The 19,447-nt window shown below is 40.8% G+C and overlaps 2 protein-coding genes across 3 annotated transcripts in view; both read left to right on the top strand.

Moving 5' to 3' along the window:
• The window catches only part of ITGB6 (integrin subunit beta 6), a 53,971-nt gene extending 51,610 nt beyond the window's left edge, over positions 1–2,361 (top strand). For both annotated transcript variants that reach the window (XM_038751277.1, XM_038751276.1), the window contains one exon: positions 1,433–2,361. In XM_038751277.1, the coding sequence (XP_038607205.1) occupies positions 1,433–1,534 (102 nt within the window). In that variant the 3' untranslated portion in view covers positions 1,535–2,361. The remainder of the gene's footprint in view (positions 1–1,432) is intronic.
• A 13,726-nt stretch (positions 2,362–16,087) lies between these two features.
• LY75 (lymphocyte antigen 75) overlaps positions 16,088–19,447 on the top strand; it is a 123,044-nt gene continuing 119,684 nt past the window's right edge. Inside the window, 3 exon segments of the mRNA XM_038750892.1 lie at positions 16,088–16,430; positions 16,561–16,593; positions 17,821–18,003. Coding sequence (XP_038606820.1) covers positions 16,094–16,430; positions 16,561–16,593; positions 17,821–18,003 — 553 coding nt within the window. The 5' untranslated portion in view covers positions 16,088–16,093.

Below are 19,447 nucleotides of genomic sequence, written 5' to 3'. Positions count from 1 at the left end.
AATATCCTGGAGATAACAGCCCTGCCTAAAGGAACAACATCAGAGGTAATGGATTGGGGTAGCACATACCCTCAGTTAAAAGTCAAGTAAGAAGTTCTGTGTTGCACAGAAACAGCAGTAGGAATGACCCTTACCTAAAGAACAGAACAGGGAAATTTGTAATGGGGAAATGGAGATGAAAGGATAAGAGAAAGAATTATTTTAAAGTGTTTAAGTCTTCCCCTTATCTGAAATACCTTTGCTGCATCACAGGAAAAAATCATCTGCTTCCATCTAAAGCTAATGTATAATAATATTTTCCAACATGTAATTACCAGTACCAATAGAGAGGCACCTGATATTCCACTTAGCAAGTACCAGCCCAAAAAGAGACTTTACTGAAGGCTGCTCAAAAACCTGTATTCATTATAAAACCATGCAATTTTTCTTTGCCGTAATTGTAAAATTTTTAAGCAACAGTAGAAAACTGCAAAAGTGTGTAATTTGAAGTACATTTCAAATCCTAATTACACTTTTATCCCCAAAAACATGTTTCAAATAATCATAATTGCCTGTGACTTTTAAATTCTAATTAAAATAAGAACCCGAAAACTCAAAGTATTAGACTAAAGTATTACCAGATTCTAATTTCTGTACAGGACCTCTTTTGTGAATATCTAATAAAACGGTTTTCACTTTTCACTTCAAAGCATTCAATCAACTTGCCCACTCCTACCTTACCTCGTTACTCTCCTATTACAACCCAGCCCTCACACTTCACCCCTTTAATGCCAACCTTGTCAACGTACTTCAATTTTCGTCTGTCTTGCCGCAGACCTCTCGTCCTTATCCTGCCTCTGGCCTGGAAAGCCCTCCCTCTTCATATCCAACAGATAATTACTCTCCCGTCCTTCTGTGTCACCTTGACTTGCTCCCTTTATTCATCCTCCCTACCAGCCCCACAGCACTTATGCACATATCTGTAATTTTATTTATTTATATTAATGTCTCTCTTCCCATCTAGCCTGTAAGCTCGTTGTGGGCAGGGAACGTGTCTGTTTTATTGTTATATTGTACTCTCCCAAGCACTTAGTACCGTGCTCTGCACACAGTAAGAGCTCAATAAATACAATTTAACTGAAAAAGATTCTACAGAAATGTTAAGCAGTACACTTTCTATGTCTTACTATATCATTAAATCAATGGCATTCTCTAGAATGGTATGAATTCTTGAACGTAAAAAGGCTTTGGATATTTTTGAAGGTTCCTTCCCTTCAAATGAGAAAGATGTGTGATATGGTTTGAGAGATTAAAAGTTCCAAATGAACTGTTAAAATGACCCTTTCTGATCTGCTGATTTTACATTGTTTTAATGAAATAATATGAACTTCCAGGAATGGTAGAACTGATGCACTCTTCATGTTTTCTTTTTTCCCACCCCCTTCCTTTTTAGGGAACCAATCCCCTGTACAGAGGCTCAACAAGTACTTTTAAAAACGTAACTTATAAACACCAAGAAAAACAAAAGAGGGATATTTCAGCAAGTTCTCATTAGCACTTCCTGCACTGGAAAAGTCTGTTCACTGACAAAGTATTTAATGTCTATTTCCTTTATTATTATAAATTGAGGATTGCTCAAGATTATATAGGTCACATAAAGCTCAACCATACTTGTGTACAGGTAAGAGAAGGAAGCTCCCAGATTCTTAATAGTTAAGAAGAGAAATGTCCACAAAACAGTTTGGTTTATCGGGTCAATTAATTGCAAAATGTCTATAATGCTTAGGCTTCTGGGAAAAAAAATTCACCTGAAAATATATTTGTTGGTCTAATTTACATCTGGATAATACAATGAATTAGAAGACTTCTGTTTTGCAAAATATTCTTATGGTCTTTGTCTTAGTGGTGAAAGCAATTCTCCATACACATTCACAAATAACCCCCTCAACATCTAGCTGATTGCAGTTTCCCAAAGGAAGGTCAAAAGCACTTACGATTTTACTTCAGGCAACTGAGATAGATTCTTCCGGAACCGTCACCAACAATGGTCCCAAAATTAAAGCGAAAATGTGTGTTTGAGGATATATAAAGTGGCGTGGATCCTTCTCTGATCCTGCCCTGAGCACTGAGAGAGGGAAGGAGGTCGAGATACCCTTACCTGGAGCAGACAGGGGATTGAATGAAAAGGGAATAGTTTGTAGTGAAACCTCACCTCTCAAAAAACATATCAGTAAGCAGATATTTTCTAACCATTTCACAGACTAAGAAACAGAGGTAAGGATGGGGCAATAAATTACCACAAAATAAAATCACAACAATATAGCATTACAGTTTATCTTATTTTTGGACTCTGTTCAGATTCTCTCTTCCTGTGTGTTTTCAACCTCTTCTCCTTTATTAATAATAGTAATAATAATAATATTAATGATGGTATTTGTTAAGCGCTTACTATTTTCCAGGCTCTGTACGAAGCACTGGGGGGGATACAAGCAAATCGGGGTGGACACAGTCCCTGTCCCACATGGGGCTCCCAGTTTTAATCCTCATTTTACAGATGAGGAAACTGAGGCATGGAGAAGTTAAGTGACTTGCCCAAGGCCACACAGCAGAGTGGTGGAACCAGGATTAGAACACATGACCTTCTGACTCCCAGACTTTTGTGCTCTATCCAGTTCATCATGCTGCTTCCTTTCTCCTACAAATTTTCCCAATCTATCAGTCAACGATTCGTTTCTTTTTTCACCTTCCCCTTCTCTTCCTTTCTGTTCCCTTTCTTCAAAAAACAGTAAAGGTGCTTCTTGTAGTACTTGCAAACTAGATAGTCTACTATTTCCCCTATCCATAATGTCCGTCTCCCCCTATAGACTGTAAAGTCCTTGTAGGCAGGGATCACATCTACCAAGTCTGTTGCATTGTTTTCTCCCAAGCACTTAATACAGTCCTCTGCATACAGTAAGCACTCAATAAATACCATTAACTGATTGACTGCATAGAGCAATCACCCATCCCAGGGATAAAGAGGTATTTGAGCTATTCAGGGGAGGTCTAGAATGACTTCAAGTCCATCAGCCAGGTTGATAAACCGCTTGCAAGGCAAATCTTTCCTTTATTCAAAGGCTTTATAATTATCTGCCTTCCCATCAATGTCTTAAATGAATTTTATCTATAACCATAAACCTCCACATCCACAACCTACTCAAACTGATTTATTTTGCTTCTAATTGCATATGCAATTCACGGTCTATCTGCAGATATTCAGGAATTATAATCAGTTTCAAAGATCCCTAAAGATGTTTCCAAAGTACTGGTAGAGAGATTTCTTTAGTGAAGTGGCACTTAGGGTACATACACAGATGCATTAGCATATTTAGAAATGGGATTAAAACCAAATCTACTGTAACCCATACGAGGTATAGAAAGCTGCAGTTGTGCAACGTTTATGATATTTAATTACATTGTTATATGAAATTGTTTCATGGGTAGTTTATCTACGATCTAGTCAAAATTTAACAGGTTTAATGTTTATCTGTTCGTTGAAATAGCTTCCGAAAACCAGTTCGAGATTGCTTTTCTCAAAAGATCTAGGTAACTTTGTCAATTTAATGAGCTCTGTTTTCTGCAATGCCACAATCTCCACCATTTTTGAAAGTCAGGCATTTAGGGAAGCTCATCAAGCCTTTCAGACTACTAGGATACCATTCAGTGGTTTGAAGGGCAGCACTCTCCTTGACTGTCTACTCTACTTCGCTTGCTAAATTGTAACCAACTGCAAATGCCAGTTTTTCTGAGAGCAGGGTAAGATTAACCTCGGGGGAAATTTCCAGTGGTCCAGAGCAGATAGTGGTTTCTAATTGGATCCGAGGCAAAGACCTGGTCAGGGTTAGGTGGGAAGAGTGAGCTAAAAGGCCGGGTGACAGGAAACACCACACCTTAACCCCTGTTCCCCAGACCCCACCTACAAAGTTTTGGCCCCAAGCCCCCTAAAGACACTTGTTTCAGGACACTGGTACCCTTAATCCGGGCCCTGCATCAGGTAGTGAGTTAGGTTCAGAACCTGGTTCAAAATGTGGATTCAACACTTGAAACACACACTACTGATCAGAAAGCAAAACAACTCATCCCATGAGGTACCCACACTGTCTGCCTTTTCAGGATTTATTTTTTGTGTGTTTTAGTGTGAGGGAAGAGTCTGCCTGCTCTTTCGATCTGTATTGTTTTGCTCCAAGGCTGGACCTTGATGAAAGTCAAAACGTATTTAATTGGAGTACTTCTGTTCACTGAAGAGTCAAGCTGCATCAACATAAAATGTTGTTTTGGTTAGCCCTTGTATTGTTCTGTTTGTCATAAATAAATATAGTAATTTAAGCAAAATGCTGTTGATGATTTTGCATTTATGTATATCTATTCTTGGATTCTACTGCTTTGATTTTACTATTATATTTACTGAGCGCTGTGTGCAAAGCATTGTACTAAGCACTTGGGAGAGTACAATATTACAATAAACAGATACATTCCCTGCCCACGGTGAGCTTATAGTTGAGGCTATCTTCCCTGATCTAATGTGTTCCCTTGTGGGGAAGGGAAGGCAGAAGCAATGTGGGGATGGAGATAGGTAGGCAATGAATTACAGCAACGCTTTTCCAAACCACTGGTGGAAAATGGATTCCCACCAGCTTGAAACCTCTACTTTTTCCCAGGCAGATCTATAAGCCAAGAAAAGGTTTGCTTCCCCACTGCTCTGGGTCATTCCAGACCACAACATTTCCCTGGGACTTCCTCAGTGCAGACTGGCAGCCCAGAGGTTTCCCTGGAAGGGGATCAAAGTATCAAAACATTTGCCCCCATAAATGCATTCCTAATGTTGAGTTCTACAGCCCAACTTGAGCTGCTACCACTCCAAAGGGTTAAAATCCTCTCAGGGTTCAAACCAGTTCCTCTTAATGTCACCCCTAGGAAACTAATGGGAGAAACCCTAACTCCCACAGAGTTTTACATATGTATCTAGAATTTATTTTCAAATCTGTCTCCCCCTCTAGACTGCAAGTTTCTTGTGGGCAGGGATGTGTTGGCCAACTCTGTTGTACTGTACTCTCCCAAGTACAATGCTCTGCACATAGTAAGCGCTCTTTAAATGCCACTGAATGAATGAATGGAAGCAGGCCAGCCATGGAGATAATATCCATTATGCCTCCCATTTTTGGTTGCCTGTGAATTAGCTCCAGAGAAAAGGATGGGACAATGGGACATTCCCTCCCTCCAACCCAAAGCACCCCAACTACCTTACACTTGCCTTGTAGCCTGCCTGTCAGGTGCCAGATAGAAGAGGAAATCACCACCCTTCAAGCCTGCTGGGAGACGCCAGGTTTTACCTCAGTCAGTGGTATAATAATAATAATAATGGTATTGCCTAAGCGCTTACTTTGTGCCAAGCACTGTTCTAAGCATTAGGGTAGATAAAGGTAATCAGGTTGTCTCACATGGAGCTCACAGTCTTAATCCCCATTTTACAGATCAGGGAACTGAGGCACAGAGAAATTAAGTGACTTGCCCCAAGTCACACAGCTGACGAGTAGCGGAGCCAGGACTAGAACCCATGACCTCGGACTCCCAAGCCTGTGCTCTTTCCACTAAGCCACGCTACTTCTCAATTTTTGGGTATTGAGCTCCAACTGAGGTCTTCTACAACTGGTCACTGTGTACAGATGGCAATCACTGAAGTAGCCGTTGAGAAAGGACTCAGTTTACAGACATTATAGTCATACGTGTCATTCTCTTCTGACACTGGCTGCTGGAAAAGTCAATGATGTGGCCTTCCTCCCACCACCACCTCTACCCCAACTTTCCGGCTAATTCTGCCATTACATGGCCATAAGGCAACCACAGCCTATGGGAAGCCATACACCTGTCTACTTACTCCCTCCTACACACTGACAATGGCAAAAAGCAGTAACATTTGCCCTCTCCATCACCCTACACTGCTAGCAGGCGCCCAGGCCGGACATGTTCTGTTTTACAGATTTAAAAAGGAGGCTAGGAAATGATAAGTGATTTGCTTATGGAAATACAGCAATGACCCAAAGTAATAATTGTAGTCTTTGTTCAGTGTTTACTATGTGCCATGCACCATGTTAAGTACTGGAGATAGATACGAGAATCAGATAAAAGGAGCAACAGTGTAAACTCTGCACTGTCCGGGGGCTAATCCAGCCCATAGTAATAATAATTGTGGTATTTCTCAAGTGCTTACTGTGCCAGACACTGTGCTAAGCACTGGGGTAGATACAAGCAAATTGGGCTGGACACAGTCCCTGTCTCTTGTGTGGCTCACGGTCTCAATCCCCATTTTACAGATGAGGTCACTGAGGCAGAGAGAAGTGAAATGACTCGCCCAAGGTCACACAGCAGACAAGTCAGCAAAGTCAATAACTGCTTACATTAGTGGTCCTACTTGATCTAGTTGAAAGATCAGTGGACTAGAGTCCAGTAACCTAGATTCTAATTCTTGCTCCTCTACTGATTCACTTCGCATTGCAGCTAGTCAGCTTTCTCTTCCATATCTGAGTCTGTCTGTGAGATTGAGGATACAGAAAGTGGGTGAGATTTCTCATTAATAAGGGTCCAGCAATAAGATAATGGGGACGGGGAAGAGATCTAAATAGCTGGTGATGACTTTCAAACTCCCCTGGAAGTGGTGCGAGGCTGTAGAAACCATCCCCCGATGTACATATTTATACATGCACGCACATACCCATGAGAAACCTTACCTTCTTAAAAACAGATTTTCTGAGATGTCGTGAATTTATATTGGACTTGTATCATCCTTTTATCAAAACCTACAAGCGATGGACCCAGTCTGTTAATTAATCAGAATGGAGGGGAGACATCAGGGTGGCAGGTGTTGAACGGAACTATGATGAATGAAAATTCCCACTTTCATTCCCCTGTAATATTCTAGAAGTGACTCAACATGAAACAACTGAAGTGTGGGCAGCTTCTGTGTTTTTTGAGTCCCTTCCCTCCGCCTTCGAATGGGTCTAGGCTGGAATTGACTCAGTTTAGTTGGCAGACTCCTGGAATGAAGCTTCTCCAAACCTCAGCCAAGTGGCAAGCGGAGTGTCCCATGATTTGGACTGCGGCACATTAGGTTAAGGGTCAGTTTCTGTGGGCTCTGAGTTTGCCTACTAAGGTCAGGCTACATTGTGTGGGCTGGGATAGGGCACCTGCTGCAATTAGAGCCATAAACCGGACCTTTTCCATCAAGACCGCCTCTCCAATTTAAGCAGGACTACCAACACCACTGTCCTCAGGGGATGCTCAGTCCTGTTTCATAGCTGCTGCGCTGCCAGGGGTAAGAGGTGGGTTGTTTGTGAGTCCTAGGTATCCTGGCACAGTTCTGGGATTTGGAAATATTACAGCAGAACTGGAGTTCAGACTGAAATTTCCCTATGACCTTTCCTTTGCTTTTTTGGTTTCCAAGGGAATTATTGCTCATATAGTGTTTGTTTTTCAGGCTTTCAATGCATTTACATTTATTTTCCCCTGAATACCTTCCAATTTCATCTTCCTAATCCACTGTTTTGTGTGAAGTGATGTGAAGAAGCACCCTCCTTATTCTTCAATAATTTACTCTGTGGGGAGTCTCCGCACATTCTTTATTTAGTCATTTTAGCTGTGCCTAGTGCCTAAATGGGCCATTGTTTTCTATCGGAGGTGGCATCTTTAAATGACCTGCTTTATCCTAGACAAATATTTCATTTAAAAATTACCAAGAAGCCCTCCGTTCCTATCCTGAGTAGTAGTAGTTACTAGTCGGATCTTAGAATTACTTAGCTATAATGTAGTGAAAATTAAACGGAGGAGAAACACATGTGGGCCCAGAAGTAGAAGTGTTTCCTTAGCAGGCTGGCATTATTTGATAGTTGATGTCTGCCACCAGAAAAAAGAGATATCAGGCATTTGAATTGGGAAAACAGAAGGCTCATTTGACCCTCCTTTAGCTGAAATTTAAAATAATTCCACCCTCCCCCATCCTGCTTCTTTTTTTATGGTATATGGCAGGTACTTACTATGTTCCAAGTACCATACTAAGCGCTGGGGTAGACACAATATAATTGGGTTGGACCCAAACCCTGTCCAACAAAGGGCTCACAGTCAATCTTCATTTTACTGATGAGGTAACTGGGGCACGGAGAAGTGACTTGCCCTGCTTGCTTTAGAAACATGCTAATGACTCTACAGATCACTGGTTTTCTGGTAGTCATCAGAAGGACATAGAAAATGAGAATCAGCATGGCCAAGTGGAAAGAGCATGAGCTACGAGTCAGAGGACTTGGCTTCTAATCCTGAATCTGCTACTTGTCTGCTGTGTGACCACGGACAAGTCACAACTTCTCGGAGCCTTAATTCTCTCATCTGTAAAACGGGGATTTAATACTTGGTCTCCCTCCTCCTTAAACTAGGAGCCCCACATGGGACAGGGACTGCTGACCTGATTATTTTGAATCTACCCCACTGCTTTGTACTGTGCTTGGCACACAGTAAGCGCTTAACAAATACCATAATTATTACCACCCTTATTAGAGAAAATAAAACAAAAGCAAAGATAAAGGGAGTCCCGAAAGCCTGGAGACACAACACCATCACAGGCTCTGAGACTTTCCAAATGTCAAGGAGGGCACCCCTCCTCCTCAATAGCATAGAGGGTCACCAGTCCTGCCTGCTGCAGGGGGCCCAGAGACACCAATACCCTGTAATAACTGAAAAAATGTTGGGAAGGCTGAGCCATTCCGAACCAAGGAACGTGGCCTGGAGTGGTAACACACCTTAAAATCCTCCCTCTGTGGTACCTACAACTGTTTTTCTAGGTATCTGTTTTCCCTGCCTTATCCTTGAGGGATGCAGACTGTGTCAGAACTGTTTATTTGCACCTACTGTAACATTTGGCACAATGCTCGGCGCATAGTCAGTGAATTATCAATGCCATAATCAATCATTAGTCAATACTCTTGCTACATTTTACTAAGGACACAATACAACTGGAGAAAGTGCACAGAAGAATAACCAGAATTATCAGGGAGGTGGAGCACATTCTATATAAGGATGGATTGAAAAGATTAGGATTCTACAGTCTGGAAAGACAAAATCATGAAGGGTAGGCACAGATATTTTTTCATATATTCATATTTTTGAAGAAAATATTTTGATTTATTTATATGAAATATTTTGATGAATATAATTCATATTTTGAAGAAAATATTCCTATTTTTCTTCACAAATAAAAACTTGATAATCCTGATTTATTTTCTAATCTGTTACTGTGGTAAATATCAAGTTCTTTTGTACAGAAAAGTGTAGGATTCTACAGTCTGGAAAGACAAAATCATGAAGGGTAGGCACAGAGAGAACAAAAATCAATCAGTAATACTGTTTGAGCCCCTACTTTTGAAGAAGAAGCATGGCCTGGAAGTCAGAAGGACCTGGGTTCTAATCTTGACACTGCCACTTGTCTGCTGTGTGACCTTGGACAAGTCACTTCACTTCTTGGTGCCTCAGTTACCTCATCTGAATAATGGGGATTAAGAATGTGAGCCCCATATGGGACATGGACCATATCCAAGCTAATTAGCTGGCATATGTCCTAGTGCTTAGTACAATGCCTGGCACATAGTAAGTACATAACAAATACCAATAAAAACAAAAGGAGAGTACCTTGAAGTTAGAATACACTAACCTGCCCTTAAAGAATTTGGAGTCTGATAGGGGAGACGGGAACAAAATCATTTACAGAAAGAAGAAGAGAAAGGAAAAATGTATATGTGGATGAGTGAGGGCATAAACAGAAGGATAAATTATTATATGCCTAAGTGCTATTACTGCATTAAGTGCCTAATTGGCATAGGGGTGCTGAGGTGGCAGAAGGGAGATAACCTAGGAAGAAGAGAACTTTAAACCTGGAATTATTCACCATATCCCACAATCCCAGAAAAAAAGAAAGCTTTCTGCTCCAAGATGATACATTTATTTTAAAAAAAGAAAAGGAGTTGCTAGTCACACAAGAGAAGCAGTAAGGCCTAATGGAAAGAGCTGTGTGACCTTGGTCAAGTTACTTAACTTCTCTCTGCCTCAATTCTCTCAACTGTAAAATGAGGCTTAAATGCCTGTGCTTCCTTTCCCTTAGACTATAAAATCCCTGGGGAAGAGATATTGTGTCCAACCCCAGTACTTGGCACATAGAAAATGCTCAACAAATACCACAATTATAATTATAATAACAATGATGGTATTTGTTAAGTGCTTTCTAGGTGCCAAACACTGTTCTAAGTGCTGGGGCAGATACAAGGCAATCAGGTTGTCCCACATGGGGCTCACAGTCTTAATCCTCACTTTACAGATGAGGGAACTGAGGCACAGAGCAGTTAGGTGACTTGTCCAAAGTCACACGGCTGAAAAGTGGCAGAGCTGGTATTAGAACCCATGACTTCTGACTCCCAAGCCTGTGCTCTTTCCACTAAACCACGCTGCTTGCTCTAATGATTCCTTTTCTAAAAATTTTAGAATTTGTTACCATAAGAAGTTGTGCAGGCTGAAAATATCAAGAGGATCAAGAGAGACTTTGAAAAAATGTATAAGCATGAAGTTAATAATGACAAGCAGTGTGGACTAGTGGATAGCCAAAGGGCCTTAGGAACCAGAAGAACTTGGATTCTAATCCTGGATTAGCCACTTGTCTGCTGAGTGACCTTGCATAAATCACTTAACTTCTCTGTGCCTCAGTTACCTCATCTATAAAATGGGGATTGAGAAGACAGTGAGCCCCACGTGGGACATGGATTGCATTCAATCAATCAATCAATCAATCGTATTTATTGAGCGCTTACTGTGTGCAGAGCACTGTACTAAGCGCATTAGCTTGCAACTACCCCAGTACTTAGAGCAGTGCCTGGTGCATAGTAAGTGCTTAAAAATGCCATGAAAAAATAATGGATCACGGGTGGAAAATTAGGGATGATTGGAATTGTTTGATCCCTATTTCTTAAGATAGATATTAGGGAAGGCAGCCATCTCTCTTCCTCCCTCTTCAGTGTGTTCTCTCTCTGTCTCTCTTTCTTTCAAACACACACACACACACACACACACACACACACACACACACACACACACAACAAACACACCCCATCTCATCCAAGATATATTGGGCTGGGTGGATCAAAGGTCAGGACCAATTACAACATGTTGCATGGCCTCTTTCTTTTCTTGCAGAGGACCCACTGCACGGTAAGTGGGAACTCTAAGCACTATACTGCGAGGGTCTTGGTCATTCCTCACCTCTGGTAGGGCCATCAGGGAAAAAAACCTGGAAATAACTCCAAATGTCACACCTCAATGGACTGCTGGTTTGGTTTTTGTTTGAGGGTGAATTCCCAAACTAAATAATATTTCAAAATTCCCTAATAACTGTGATTTTGCTCACTGGATCAATGGAATGCTACCATTTTGCCTTGACATCGATTTTTATCCCCGACACAAAACATTGTGAGCAAAGACTGCAACCAACCTTTTCCTTTCGAAGAGAACATCGTTACTGCTGACTGATTTATTTTAAAAGTGCCTCTTAAACTAAGCCACATGCAGAGTTTAATATTCTGCATCTCTAGCAGAAGCCATGCAACAATTCTTTAAATGCTACTGAACATATAAAAGAATACTTCATATTTTTCTGTGCTTTAATTGGGTCTGCATGCTATTTCATATTTTTCTTCACAAATAAAAACTTGATAATCCTGATTTATTTTCTAATCTGTTATTGTGGTAAAGATCAAGTTCTTTTGTACAGAAAGGAATTGCCCATTTTTCTTTTCACTTATACACATGAGGAGTACTCATTTGAATTTTGCATCCCAGTAGGATGTAAAAGCAAATTAACTGGCCTAATAGTATGAAAAAGACCACTGATGTTACTTATTTATAGCCTAAAAATGTTGTTCATTTGATTTCTGGGAGTGATTTGTATCTTAGGATGTTACAATGTCATTTACTGTATTACATTAAGATGGAAATTGCAAATGAAGAAACAACAGAAATTTGAAGACACTAGGCATAAGTAAAAGATAAACCATTATTTCTGAAATGTTCACAACTTTTTGTTACATGGTTTTTGAGCTCCAATCTTCTGACTTTAGTCATTGCTAAATGACTGAAGTCATTTAGTCTTTTAGCCATGGAGTCATTTAGCCACGGAGAAGTGGCTAAAGTCATTTAGCCACGGAGAAGCAGCGTGGCTCAGTGGAAAAAGCTCGGGCTTTGGAGTCAGAGGTCGTGGGTTCGAGTCCCGGCTCCGCCACATGCCTGCTGTGTGACCTTGGGCAAGTCACTTCACTTCTCTGAGCCTCAGTTACCTCATCTGGAAAATGGGGATTAAGACTGTAAGCCCCGCGTGGGACAACCTGATCACCTTGTATCCCCCCAGTGCTTAGAACAGTGCTTTGCACATAGTAAGTGCTTACCAAATGCCATCATTATTATTATTATTATTATTATTGCTTGATTACCAAGCTGTCACAAAAGGCACATAACAATTGGTACTTTCAATTAACGATTTAATGAAAAAGCTACAACACATCATTTTCAATAAAATTCAAATATTTTTAAATGTTTGAAAATATTTCCATGTCTATATATACATTAAGGGGCAGGATATTGGCGTTTCGCATAAATTGTAGGCTTGCTTTTATAAAAAAAAACTCTAAGAAAATGTGTTCTATTGAGAGGCGGGGGAGGGGGGGAGTAGGATATTAGCTTACATAGCATTATGAGTAGATTGTATATTTCCAGGCCACATATGACCGCACTTGTAGGACTGATTTGGGACAGTTTTCCTCTTACACACTAGACCATTAAACTCTCTGTGGGCAGGAATCATGTCTCCCAAATCTATTATATTGTAGCTCTTAGTGCAGTGCCCTGCACAGAGTAAGCACTCAAATACCATTGATTGATAGGTTCCATATTGGAACTGGAAATGGGTGACACTTGGTACTTTTTTAAGTGACAACACTACATTGCCAAATTATAGTCAGCTTGGTCTTATAAATTCAAGGGCAGGGGTCGCATGTTGTACTTCTTCTTACTTTTAGACTGTGAGCCCACTGTTGGGTAGGGACTGTATCTACATGTTGCCAACTTGTACTTCCCAAGCGCTTAGTACAGTGCTCTGCACACAGTAAGCGCTCAATAAATACGATTGATTGATTTATTCTTCTGGGAGTCCTCTAAGTCCCTAGTATTGTACTCTGCACACAGTTGGCGCCCAGCCCTGGCTTTGATAATAAGGTCAATTACAGCCCCCAGGGTTTCTGTCATGTGCTTGGGTCAGGCTTTCCACATTCTAGATTTGCACGGATTGTTTTTGTCCCTGCTGAATTTCATCCAATTTATCAGTGACACTGGGAATTTAATTCCTAGCTCCCAAAGGATTAGCTTCCTTAATTTTATAACCAATAAAATTGATTGCTCCTTTTGAGCAACCAATGGTATTTTACTGAGCACTTGTTGGGTGCAGAATCAATCAATTGTATTTATTAAGTGCTCACTGTGCGCAGAGCACTGTATTAAACACTTGAGAGACTACAACAGTTAGCAAACATGTTCCTTGCCCACAGTGAGCTTGCAGTCTAGAGGGAGAGACAGACATTAATACAAATAAATTACGACTGTATACATTAGAGAAGTAGTGTGGCTCAATGGAAAGAGCACAGGCTGTGGAGTCAGAGGTCTGGGTTCAAATCCCCGCTCTGCCAATTGTCAGCTGTGTGACTTTGGGCAAGTCACTTAACTTCTCTGTGCCTTAGTCCCCTCATCTGTAAAATGGGGATTAAGACTGTGAGCCGCCCGGGGGACAACCTGATCACCTTGTAACCTCCCCAGCGCTTAGAATAGTGCTTTGCACATAGTAAGCGCTTAACAAATACTATCATTATTATTATTATTGTTATAAGTGCTGAGGGGCTGAGGGAGGGATGAATTAAGGATGTGAATCTAAGTGTAAGGATGACACAGAAGGGAGTGGGAGAGAGGAAATGGTTTAGTCAGGGAAGGACTCGAGGAGAAAATGTGCTTTAAATAAGGTTTTGAAGGTGGGAACAGTGATCGACCATCAGATATGAAGAGGGAGGGTGTTCTAGGCCAGAGGCAGGGTTTGGGAGAGAGGTAGGTGGTGAGATAGAAAAGATGGAGGTCAGCATTAGAGGAGTTAAGTGTGCGGGCTGGCTTGGAAAGCAGTGAGGTAAAGAGGGAGGGGACAAGGTGATTGAACACTGTGCTAAGTGCTTGGAAGAGTAAAATCGTCATGATCCCTGCCCTAATGGACATTACAATCTCAGGAGGGAGATGGATATTAAAAGAGATGTCAAGTGGGGGATCATCCGGTAGTTTTCTCCAAACAGGAAATCTTACCTCAAGTCCTATTATATGTTGCCAATTTGTACTTCCCAAGCGCTTAGTACAGTGCTCTGCACACAGTAAGGGCTCAATAAATACGATTGATGATGAAGTCCTACAAACTATAGTGTAAGGAGTGTGCTGACTAGAAAGCCTGCCAAGATAATATCTCTAATCTGGATCATCAATCCAGATAGATCACATCAGAGGGGTTCAGTTACTCCACTCTACAAATCAAGGTCAGTTTTCCCCTCTCCCCTTTCTTAATTATAACAGTAGTGGTATCTGTTATACGCTTACTCTTTGTTCTAAGTGCTGGAGTAGATACTAGTCAGGTCAGTGCCCCACTGTGGGCTCACAGTCAAAGGGAGAGGGGGAACAGGTACTCAGTCTCCATTTTACAGATGAGGAACTTGAAGTGTGAAAATATAGGTGACTAGGTCACACAGCAGACAATCAATCAATCAATCGTATTTATTGAGCACTTACTGTGTGCAGAGCACTGTACTAAGCGCTTGGGAAGTACAAGTTGGCAACATATAGAGACAGTCCCTACCCAACAATGGGCTCACAGTCTAGATCATCTACCCACTGGATCATGGCTGAAGTTTCTAATTCTGCAGCTTCTTTGAACTGCTTTTAACTTTAATCTTAGTGTGATTTTATACAGCTAAATGTTTCCAACCTCTATTAAATAGAGCAAAAGCTTTGGGAATCGAATACCATGCCTTTTACAAATTAATAGAGGGCTTTTCTAGAGGTGAACTTGAAAGGTTGTTTGGCATTCAAGACTTCCAGGTCATTGTGGGCACAGACTGCTTCTGTTTATTATTATATTGTACTCTCCTAAGCGCTTAGTACAGTGCTCTCAACACAGTAAGTGCTCAGTAAATATGATTGAATGCTATGGATCCTATTCATCAGGGATATGACTGCATTCATACTAAGTAAAAAACATAAGCTTAAATTTAATTATTCCTACACAAATGACAGGTCTCTTTGCCAATCTTATGAGACAATCAAATGTTGTTATAAAATTTTCCAAAGGCTTTAATTTTCAACTCTTCTCTACCCCAGGTCAATTTCCTTTAACTACTTTCCCTAACCCTTTACCACATACCTTCCCATACCCACTATACACAGTGTTACATTGTTTGCACTCGTTAGTTCTGACACACATCCTCAGGTTCATAATAGCAATAGGGATTTTTTTTTCACAATTTGCAACAACTGCCCCAGTGAGTCACCGTATGCAAGAATGACGTACGGTTCAAAAAAAAAAATAAAACGATCTGGAATTTTTTCCAGGACAGTGTCTTAAAGAAGTGACCTATTCATATATTCCAAATAATTTTTTTTGTTCTTTAAGGCATTTGTAGAATTTTAAACGTTCTAGTCAGTTCCTAGTAAAATGAAATTATTGCTATTTCCATTACGCCCATTTAATCTAATTGTACGGGCAAGCATCAAACCAGGGACAGCCAAGAAAGCTTACAACTTTGAGATTCTTCATCACTTGTCTCCAGACATTTAAGGAGGCTATTGTACACATTTCAGCCAAACAACTCTACTTTTTTATCCATTTGGATTGCATCAAAAAGGAACATTATTTCTTGTTATTCCGACGTGGACATTATAGTGACTCAGATTCTTGTTTCTTTCAGGTAAAGGGATATTCATGATTCAAAGTGAATACCTTAGGATGTGCATTTCCTCTGGCAAAAATGGACTGGTTCTGCAGGACTGCCACCAGCCAACAAAGAATATGCTATGGAAATGGGTCTCGAAACGCCACCTCTTCAACTTAGGCAGCAGTTCCTGTCTGGGCTTGAACATCAGGAACGAAGAACAGCCGCTAGGCCTGCATGAATGTGATTCTCCACATTCTTCCCTTTGGTGACACTGTAACAGAAAGCTGGTGGTTGGTGCTTCCCAGTACGCCCTGGGGATCGAGAATTACGACCTTGTTGTTGCCAGGAGGCAATCATCCCATGAGTGGGTGCAATACCTATCATCATCATCAATCGTATTTATTGAGCGTTTACTATGTGCAGAGCACTGTACTAAGCGCTTGGGAAGTACAAATTGGCAACATATAGAGACAGTCCCTACCCAACAGTGGGCTCACAGTCTAAAACCTATCAGACGGAGATGGCATTTGTGAGCATCCATTTCAAGGTAAAATGTGCCCGATGGGACATATTGTTTTAAGAACTGTATATAGAAATAGACATCATTTAAATGTGAAAATAACAGGAAAATTCCCTAAGATGAATACTTTAATGTTTTTCTATTTTACCTACTGAAATCAGTTAAAGACACTGCCTCAACTATGCCCAGATGGTGTATCGTGGATCCCTTCAATCAATCAATCAATCATATTTACTGAGGGCATACTGTGTGCAGAGCACTGTACGCGGCGCTTGTGGGAGTACAATACACTACAATACAATAAAGCAGACACAATCATTGCCCACAGCAAGCTTACAGTCTATAGATTCCTTAATAATAATAATAATAATAATAATAATAATAATAATAATGGCATTTATTAAGCGCTTACTATGTGCAAAGCACTGTTCTAAGCGCTGGGGAGGTTACAAGGTGATCAGGTTGTCCCACGTGGGGCTCACAGTCTTAATCCCCATTTTACAGATGAGGTAACTGAGGTACAGAGAAGTTAAGTGACTTGCCCAAAGTCACGCAGCTGACAATTGGTGGAGCCGGGATACGAACCCATGACCTCTGACTCCAAAGCCCGTGCTCTTTCCACTGAGCCACGCTGCTTCTAAGCCAAAGACACACCAATCCCTCCTCCCTACTGGGAGACCCCAGGACCCAGTGAAATTCCTGGGAATAGAAAGGGGACTCTTTTAATGTGGGAACTGAGGAAGGAGATACTGCAGACCTGCAAAAGTGAAGCAAGCTGTGCATCCATTCCAGATCTCCAAGAGAGTCTCCAGAGGTGAATCTTAAGTAATAAGATGTGGGACCCTCTGAATTGAGGTCTTCCACACTCCCTGGCTATTAGCAGACCCCAGCAGGTGTGTGGAAACTTGGGGTTCACGCCTTTCTCAAGTTGCCCTTCTCTAGTTACCTTCTCAGAGCAATACAGTTTGGCCTGCACGTTCTGCAGAAGCCCTGACAAATTAATTATTGCCCCCTCAAATTAGTGGTCAGTAAGCAACTTTTGCCTTTATACAAAGTGATGATACCTGCCATCACTTTGGCAATAGTTATATATACTCTCAATTTGGATTTTTTAAAAATATTTCCTCTATTCCCTTACTAATCTGAAAATGTACACTATCACATAAATTCTAGATATATCGACTACTTCCCAATTTTTACTCTTTCCACTGAGTTGAGAACTTTCCATATCTGTGTTTGTTTGTTGTTGTTTAGAATTATATACTATTCAAGGAAATTCACAAGGGAGACCTTGTGTTTTTCCATTTCAGCACAACAACCAGTGGTTCTATGAATGCACTGAGGAGGGCAGGAAAGACAGACTTCTCTGGTGTGCCATCACAAGTCACTATGAGACAGATCAAACATTGGGATTTTGCCCAGGTCCTGGTAAGTATGGTAAACTATTACTCTATTTTATTTATGAAACTGCTGATGCTTGAAGAAATATTCTGGACTCTTTGTTGCACGGTATCTTCCATTCCACTGTTATGAATATTTGGTAGAACCATAATTCTGCTTAAATTTTCAGTCCAGGTGCAACAGTGGAGCTGAATGCTTGAATATGCACAGGTTCACAAAACATGGAACCTACCTCCTAGTTCTCAATCCAACCTAAGAGAACTCTGTAAAGACAGGCCTGTTCTATAGTTACTTCCTAAGGCATGACTTAGCCAATTCTGTAAATCAGGGACAGAGCATAAGGGTCCTTTAATTTTAAATCAAGCGGAAGTACTAATTCCTACTTAAGTCACAACTTCCCTTTGGGATATATAAAAACAAATCTTAATGCACATAATATGCACATTTATTCTCTCATTTCTGCTTTTTTATGATTAGCATTCTTAAAGATCTCCAGAGAAGGAGATGCTACAGGTGCCTACGCAAGGCAACAATAATGCATATTTAACTAAAATCGGTTGAAGATCTTTGTGGAAAGTTTTGCAATCATCTGATAAAGGGACTCTACAGACAGAGGGAAGCTGGACAGTGAAAAGGATTCCCCCCTCCAGGGTCCTCTGTACCTTAATGGCCCAGTGAATATTTCCTATAGCCTGCAATTCTCAGATTATTCTGCATTACAAGGGATAAATAGCTTAGTTGTGCCTTCTTGGCCGAAAATACAGATTTAAGATTTTAACATAAGCAGCTCAGTATAGAAGGCAGTTCTTTGATAGTTCAATTCAGGTTCTGAATCCCATCTGTAATACTGAAACTCCTCAGGGCTTGTGCAACTTTCTGAAAATTGATTTTTATACTACTTTCCTCTGGTTGAGAAAATGTCCTCCCTTAGACCTTCTATCATCCTTGTCCTATTTCAACACTTTCATAAACTTGTGGAATCTCAGGTATGGGCATTTTTATATTTGCCTGGTATTCTGATTGGAGCCCAGGACTTTAGCAAGTGAATATTCAACTAAAGCTGTTTATTAGTTAAGATTTGAATAGCAAATCAAATCCAACGTTCCTTCTTTCAGCCACAATGCCTTATTTACGAAGCTCAAAGGAATTTCCCTAAAGATGAAGCCAGCTGCTTTTTCAATCCACTTATAGTCCTTTCTATTTATAGGCATGGTTTCTAGTTGCTTCAGCAACTAGAAGCAGCTTCAAGTGCTTAGTACAGTGCTCTGCACATAGTAAGCGCTCAATAAATACGATTGATTGATGGATTCAGCAAGGGCACTTTTTCATGGAAAGCTCGCTATGGATCACTGCGTGAATCTTCAAGCAGCTTAATCCACTTGGACTCAAATGGAATCTCAACCACGAAGCCTCCATTTCCTAGGGATAAGCCTGGGGAGGTGCACGACATAGAGGAAAGAGCACGAAACAGTAGTCCTGA

This window comes from Tachyglossus aculeatus, chromosome 9 (assembly GCF_015852505.1).
Source record: "Tachyglossus aculeatus isolate mTacAcu1 chromosome 9, mTacAcu1.pri, whole genome shotgun sequence".
Taxonomy (NCBI): Eukaryota; Metazoa; Chordata; class Mammalia; order Monotremata; family Tachyglossidae; genus Tachyglossus; species Tachyglossus aculeatus.
The sequence above is the reverse complement of the archived record's forward strand: the minus strand, read 5'-3'. Positions and strand labels throughout refer to the sequence as shown.